General features: G+C 42.5%; 1 protein-coding gene across 1 annotated transcript in view; it reads right to left on the bottom strand.

Annotated features, from left to right (window-relative positions):
- Positions 1-1,637: 1,637 nt before the first annotated feature.
- LOC141414065 (uncharacterized) overlaps positions 1,638-8,150 on the bottom strand; it is a 29,374-nt gene continuing 22,861 nt past the window's right edge. Inside the window, exons 3-5 of the mRNA XM_074048936.1 lie at positions 6,461-6,666; positions 3,721-3,894; positions 1,638-2,015 (exon numbers count right to left, since the gene is read on the bottom strand). Of these exons, the coding sequence (XP_073905037.1) occupies positions 1,785-2,015; positions 3,721-3,894; positions 6,461-6,666 (611 nt within the window). The 3' untranslated portion in view covers positions 1,638-1,784. The remainder of the gene's footprint in view (positions 2,016-3,720; positions 3,895-6,460; positions 6,667-8,150) is intronic.

Genomic DNA, 8,150 nt, shown 5'->3' with positions numbered 1-8,150 from the left:
GTGATTGTAAAAAATTAAATGAATCAATGTACTTAGTACTTGGGAAGTAGTGAATAAGTGTAATTTATATGTTCAGGCTATATCAGTACATGACATGTTCAAGGTTCAAAAGAACTGTCAGTATGTCAATATTATTGGTACTGTCTTTGTGATGGAATGTTTTGGTGAACATAGTCTTGAACTTTAGGGAAATTTAAAAAATAATTAAAAATTAATTTTTAATTAAAAATTTAATTGATTTAATTTCTAATTAAAAAAATTCAGAACTAAGTAAAGTAGAAATTGTAGAGGGTAATTTGGCTGACAGTAGTTCAGTAGGCTTTCTTGTAAAGGATCAGATAATGCTTTCTACTTTATGTGCTATGGAGTCTATGAATACTAGTCAACTGTGCCCATAGCACAAAGGCACCCACAGCTAATGTGCCAACAACAAATGGGCATGCCTGCATTCCAATAAAACTTTATTTTCAAAAACAAATGTGCATAGCAGTTTGTGAGCCCCTGGCTTAAGAGAAATGGAAAACACTGAAATATAAAATTTTGCTTGTGTGGTTATAAATCATGTCTGTGAGATGAAAAGCAAGAAGGCAATTAAATGAGGCAACAGAGCTGCAAAGGCAGTCATTTATCCCAGGCGGTAAGATGGTGAGAGAACACATGCTCAAAAGGAGGGAAAATGTGGTGTCTTCTGCATCAGGTACTTCAGAAATAAACGTTACTCTCTCTCTCTCTCTCTCTCTCTCTCTCTGTGTGTGTGTGTGTGTGTGTTTTAAAGTTAAAATCTCCATGAATTTGTGAAAAGAGGTAAGGACTAAAGAAAAGAAGAAGGAATAAGTTTTGTGTTTTGTTCTGATTTGGTTATTGTGTTCAAAAGTTTGAACGGAAGGTGGAGTTATATCACTCACTGGCTGCAGTGTTGTAATATGCAAATAGGCGTTGTGGCTTCCATTGCTACAGGGAGGAATTTGGAGGTGGACTGCAGGACCCAGAAGTGAACCCAGTGACTCAGAAGTGGATTTGGTGACCCTTTGAGAGATGTTGGGCCATGGTGCCAAGAAACAACCCAACAAAAACATGGAAAAGAGGTTTTAGCATTATCAATTTGCATTATCAACTTGCAAACACAAGTGGTCTCTAGCTAGTGAGGTTTGGGGTAATTTATTATAAGATCACTTTTAATCATCAAAAGAAAATGAAAGCTATTTAGGGAGGAGAAGTCTTTTCAGAAGAGCAGCCTTAGGATTGATGCTTAGAACAAAATAAAAGAAGGCACATTTCCACTCACAATAAATAGAAACTTCTCCTTGTCATGGTCTGACGTACAAACTACTGAGTGCCCCACTATGGCAGACACTGATTGCTACCGATTAGCCATTTTCCCACGTTCTTTTCTTGATGGTACACCATGACTCCCAGCATATGTCCAATTCCTTTCTCAGTTTCCTTTGTAGTTAGGGTAGGGGCAAGCCACCCCATTCCAGCCATGGAGAAATCTGCTGAGAACCTGGGAGAGGTTCTCTCTCTCTCTCTCTGAAAAAACAGCAGACTATCAACATTTGATTTGATGTGTGAGGATGTGCTTTTTTTTTTTTTAATTGAGGATTCAGTTCCAGTTTTGCATTGCAGTTCCCAATTGTTTCACCCTCCCCAAAATGATCATACAGAGCCTCAAGTTATTGAGTGTTGTCAGGTTTGAGACTGTCTCAGCATTCTTGGGACCCCATGTTCTAATTGTTTTCATGTAAAGTCTTGCAGCCAGGGATCAGAATACAGTTTTTCAAATTTTATTTCATGTCATTATATTTTGTTGCTTTAACTATTGGGGGGAATAAAGGCGTTTTAATGTAGCTCACTGGTTTCTCTTTCTCATGGTTGCTGTCATCCTTTCCCAAAGTCAGCTCTGTGGAAGACAAAGGTAAGTCTTGGAGATTCATGTCAGTGAGGCATGATGCACCCAGTCTCTGCATGTGAGAACTCATGGGAAGGTCTCGGGGAAGCACCACTCTTCGCATCTCCTATGAGGCAGAGAATAATGACAATGAAATATGGCATAAGGGTTGGTGCTGCCTGCTCAGCATCACCACCAACAACAGGGAGCTCTCAGGGAGCTGTTGACGGGAGCAGCCCTTTGAACATCAAGTTCAAATCCTGGCTCTGTCATGGACCAGTAACAATCTTAGTTGTGACTTCATATGTTTCAGATTTTGTTTCCTCATGTTTTATGCTCATGTGATGGAAGGTATGAGAATTAAGTATTTGTGAAGTCTTTATTGCTATACCTAGCGTGCAATAAGAGCTCTGAGTGCTAGTCTTCTCAATGCATGGCATATGTGCTCTGCCCTGGAGGGTGGGTTTGGCGGAAAGCAGCTCTTGTTTGGATTGCTCTCATCTTCTGGGCCATCAGCTATGGAGTTCATTATGTTTGTGTTTATACCATGATTTTGGCATGTGGCTCAGTTTCTCTAGGAGACTGCAAGTTCCTTGAGGGTTGGGTTGGAATTTCCATTACTGAATTCTGTACTAGTGCTTAGCTCTAGGCTGTGCATAAGCTTTAGGGATATTAGCCAGTGAACGGATAGGGGAGAATCTGGCTAGTTTCTAGAAAGTTCAGAGATGTATGCCCCCCCAAGCTTGGCCACTCATGGGACTCATCTGTTGATAAGGTGACCAACCATCTGATTTGTTCTGATTACAAGGGCCTGGAATTTTTGGTTAAAACAGGGTTTCCTGGGGCTTTGGACTTAAAGTGCTAAAAGCCAGAAAGTCCCAGGACAGGCACACAGGTAAGTTCTGGGAAATCCAGGATGAACTGGTCACACCATCGGGGGAGCTTCAAAGCCTGATGAGCTGATGCCTAGGACTTGCATCCACAGTTTCTTATTCAACTTTTCTGGGGTAATGGATACACGTGATTCTGATATTCAGAAAAGTGTAAGTAAGAGTACCAAAAGCTCCCGAGCTGGGTTCCAGTGCATGATGCTGAGCTGTGAGTTGGTACAGGGACATACTGGTCCCCTTTACGTTGGAAGTCCTAATTATTTAGCCCCATTAGTAACCTGTTAAGTTTATCCCAGTGTGCCTTTCAAGATGTACCATTTTCTGTATGAGCTATGAACAAGGTTGGGACACACTAAGTAATGATGCATAAAGGTGGTGAACAGAGAATTATTTTAAAAGGAAGTTCCAACCCCCACCCAAGAACCTCCAAATTGAAGAGACTACAGACCTGGGAATCTACATTTTAATTAGGTTTCTGAAGTGATTGACAGACACACTCAAATTTTAGCACCACAGAATGTTCATTTAAAAACTTCCCCCTCCCCCACTCACCTCCTCCCTTGAAATTACCTTGTCTGTGAACATTGAATCTGCAATCATTGCCTTCAGATTTCCCCCCAAACCTCACTGACCTGTGGGATACCATCCCATTTGACACAAGAGACTATCTAGTGTCAGATGGGACAGTTATTCTCAGTTCTTTCACTGTAAGCTGTGAGCTTACAGTGAACAGAAGCAAAAGGTGTATGTTTTCCTGCAGACGATGAGTCAAGCTATATAGATGCTTGTGATTACAAGCTACTGAATTTTGGAATCTTTTGTTATGCAGTGTTTTTGTGGACAGAACTGACTAATATTTTCCTTAAAAGGAGTAAAACTTGGGGTTTGGCACTGGTCTCCCAAAAGATTTTATTTGAAATCCATTACAAAAGAAGAGCTCACCATGGTGGCAAGAGCCTGGAAAGGAGAGAAGATCTGTCCAAACTGGCAGCACTTGTGCATGTCAATGTCTCCAAAGCGACTGCAGCGCTCCTTCCAGCCAGCCAGTCTCTTCTCCACCTTCATGTCCATAAAGTGCCTGAAATGTCCCTGTGGGGGCAGATGAGCCATGTGTGCCTGCAGAGGAACCAGGGAGCACATGGCTATGGGATCCACTGAGACAAGAAGTGTGCTGTAAAGCGGGAAGCTCTTATTCATGCTTCTTGTTGATTAGTTGAATTTCCATTGACCTTTCTTGATTTTCTGTAGCCTTGGGAGGCAGACAAAGGACCATGCCCTCCATCTGCTGCTGGGAGTTTGGGACCATTGCTGTACATCTGCGGGACCTCAACTCATCCCCCAGCTCCAGAGGGGGAGGCAGAAACTAGGAGGATTGATGTTGGATGCCAGCCCAGGCAAATAGTTCATGAAACCCTATCTTAGAAATACCCAACACACAAAAAAAATGGGTGGAGGAGTGGCTCCATTGGTAGAGCTGCTGCCTAGCAAGCATGAGGTCCTGAATTCAAGCCCCAACACCACCAAAAGGAAAAGAAAAGAATGAAAGCTACATGAAGTGGTACTTGCCTGTAATCCCAGCTACATGGGAGACAGACAAGTTTGAGCCAAGTTTATGCAAAGCTAGCCAAAACCTAGTTTAAAAACAAAATACAAACAAAAGGTCTGAGTGTGTGGCTCAAGTGGTAGAGCACTTGCTTAGCATGTACAGGACACCAGGTTCAATACCCAAAATTAGTAGTAATAATAATAATAATAATAAAATAATGTCCTGGGTTACAAACCATCCTTCCCAGGGATAGGAGGCAAGATCTGATGGGTGATGGAAGGTCCCACCTGTGACTCTCATCTTGCTTTTGCTAGAAACTGATCAAAGAAGCCCCATTAGCATTCTACTAGGAGACACCAATGCAGACCAGGAAGTCTCCTCTAGCAATGTCTACTTCCCAGGCACAAGTCTGTGAGGCCTTTATTGACTGTGGCACCTGCTGGGTGGCTTGCCTTCCAATGCTTTGGCCCTTGGTATCCATTCCTGATCACCTCACCCTCAAGTAGTTTCTTTCTCTTGCCTAGCTCTTTTTGACTGACAAAAAGTCTCAAATTCTGCCTGGATGTCAGTTTCTTCTTTACAACTGGTACCTCCTCTTGCTCTTCCCATGTGTGGCAAATGAGAGAGTGAGGTCTGGCCTTGACTCTTTATGAGGATACCCCTTCCAAGTCCCCTTGTTTGTGGAGGAGGCTCAGCAAAGGCTATCTGTATCCACACCCTAATTTCTTCCATGTTTCCCAGAGGCAGGGACATGGTTAGGAACTGATGTTGGTGATGGATGGATTTTGGCTGCTGATGGCTGAGTGACTGAGACACCTGGGAGGGTGGGGGTGTGCTGAGGAGTGGGCTGCTTGAGAACCTCATTGCAATTAGGGTGTTAGCCCATTTTCTGTCTCCTACACAACAGGAAACAAAAATGTGTCTTGTTTTGTTTCTTCCATCATTGACCATAAAATACCAGAGGGGGATCAAGACAGTAGTTCAGGAGGCAGGCAGGAGACAGAAGATCAACCTCTCCCTTCCCTATGGAGAAATGGATCCAAGATGAAATCATAGGCTTTCCTAAGGTCTCTGTCACCTTCTCTTGTATCAAAGTTAAATTCATACATGTGTCTTCAGGGTGGCTACTCTGTTCCAAGGAAGGTAGTTTCTAGAGTCCACCTTAAAGAGCTTCAGCTTGGTGCCAATTGACTTCAGATGTACTAGACTATCCTGATCAGCTTTGGCCATAGCTCACCTAACACAGTGCTATATATGCAATGAAAAGTGAGAGAGGCCTCCATCTCTGGCCTCCCCCAGCTCTGCTTTTTCCTCTGATTTACCATATTGACTTTCTTTAGGAGAATCATAGTCATCTTTCTCCTCTTTCTTATCATTGCCATCATCCCCACTACCATCATATTCTTCGTATAAGAGCTGACATTTGTATTTGCAAGGAGAAAAGGTGACTTTTCTCCTTGTATCCTGTTCCCCTACCCCTCCTTTCCTCTCCTGCCTTTCCTGGCTTTAATCGTATTCATCCTATAGAATCCTGATTTTTGTCTTCTACTCCATTTAGTCAAAGGGTCTGTGTCCCTTTTTGACTTTCTACTAGTGTCTCTCTACTTGATCGTGTCCCAATTAGACCCTAAGATCCTAGAAAACATCATCTGTTTTATCCATCTACATGGATTACACATCCTGTAGGGGAAGCCCTCAATAGAAGTTTGTCACATAAAGTTTTGAAGGAAGACATTTCTGGATTTTAAGACACTAGGTAGAAAAAGTCAAAATAAGGCAAACTTCAGAAACAGCTCTCCCACAAGGCAAAATGAACCTGTTAACATCTTACACAGTGGAGGCATAACATAAACTCAGAACACGGAGGTGGATCAGGAGCTCCCTAGGGTGGAAAAGACCTTTTGGAACTTCAGAAAACTGTCCAAAATGAGGATTTCCTTCCTTTTTCTTTTGAAGCATCCTCAGTGAAATTGATAATGCATTGGGTCTTACTTCAGAGTTTCATTTCTCTCCCAAGTCTTATCTGGTGGCAGGGAAGTGAGGGGTGGGAGTGGGTAGATGGTGGTATCTTAGAAACTACTTAACTCCTGCTCTTCTGGTCTTCATCAGCCACAACACCTCATTTGCTCAGCTCACCCCTGTGTAGAGTACAAGCTCACTTCTCATTCTGGAAAAGAAAAGTAGGGAGAGGAGGACCCTAAAAAGACTTACATCATGTATTCGGAAGCTCTTTGCTATTGGAGGAGGCAATTCCCAGCTTCGTCCCACAGCTTTGGTGGTGCCCAGACTCGAGGAGAGTAAAGGTGGACAAACAGGTCCCAGGGGGATTGGCAGCTTCCAATCTGTTCCAAGGAAGTAGGGAGAGAAAGGCTACACTCTAGCATCCCACATAGGGTGCTTGCTTCTTTCTTGGCTTGCATAGGGTTAATTTCTTTGGATATAACCCAACAGTATGACAAGAGATGAAGCAGACTATCAACCCAGAGCCAAAAGTGAGAGCTCTGGGTAGGAGATAAATCGACTTTAGTGATGTTCTGATAGGCTTTTCTAGAAGCTATGAGAATGTGACAAAGCATGGCAGGCAATTCTCATGGCCAGGTGCTTTATTGGTGAGTTGTTCTGTTAATGTCACATAGGTTGGGCTGATGCTCACTGTGGGGGGTTAACTGATAGAGAAGATCACTAGAGGCTCCCACATGGTTGTTTAATTATGTCAAATAAAGAAACAATCATATGACCCTCTCATTTTTCTGCCTGTGTGCACGATTATTCTTTTATCTTAGTGCAGAGGTCAACAAACTTTCTCTTAAAAGGCCAGACAGTAAATGTTTTAGGCTTTGTGGGCCATGCGGTCTTTGTTTCAACTACAGAACATGCTGATGTAGCACAGAAGTAGCTGTGGACCATATGTAAATATGTAGGCATGGGCTGTGTTTCAATAAAACTTCATGGATACTAAAATTTGACCTTTCAATAATTTTTACATGTCATAAAATGTAATTCTTTTAATTTACTTAATTTATTTTTCACAATTGGTTTATTTTTCAACCATTTAAAAATGGAAAACCATTCTTAATTCACAAGCCATACAGAAACTGGTAGAGGACATATTTGGCCCAGGGTTTGCCAGCCCTGCCTTAGTGGATGCCTCAGTATCCCCTGTAGCAAAGAGATCTGTGTTGGCTTCCAAAATAGAAATGAGCCCTTTGATGTTTTCTAAGCAATTTCCAAATCCATATTCAGGCCAGACACCTGGCCCGTGCCCAAATCTTAAAAGACCCAAGCTCAAACTTGCCTGCTTCAATTATAAAATCTAGGGCCCCAAGGGATCTTGAAATCTTCCAGTCCATGTTCTAGATTTTACACGTGTTTACATTTAAACAAAGGTGGGGATGTAAAACTCCTTTTTATTAAAACAAGCAAACAAACAGTAAATCCTATTGTGTTCCTGAGTCACTCATTTTCATGCTGGCGACTTGTTTAGTCTAACTTCCTAATGTTGCTGGGGAGTCATTTATTCTCCCACACATGAGCACCAAAGGGGTAAGGAATGGCAAGTCTGCATCTCTGGATTTTCCCAGACCTTTTCCTCTACTGGGACAGCCCTGACCTTAGGTGTTGCTCATTTCCTTTTCCCTAGATGGAAGGAGCTGATGTTATGGAGAGCTAGACTTGGTGTTTGCTGGTGGGTCTCCCAAAGGCCTCCAGCAGCCTGGGAATGAAGCCCTGCCCTTCTCAAAGTATTAAAAATAGAGAATGAAGTAGGCTTCACACGGCAGTTTCCTCGGAATGCTGGAGTAGGTATGAGAAAACAACTCAGAATAAT

This window comes from Castor canadensis, chromosome 11 (genome assembly GCF_047511655.1).
Source record: "Castor canadensis chromosome 11, mCasCan1.hap1v2, whole genome shotgun sequence".
Lineage (NCBI taxonomy): Eukaryota > Metazoa > Chordata > Mammalia > Rodentia > Castoridae > Castor > Castor canadensis.
This window is presented reverse-complemented; position numbering and strand designations above follow the sequence as displayed.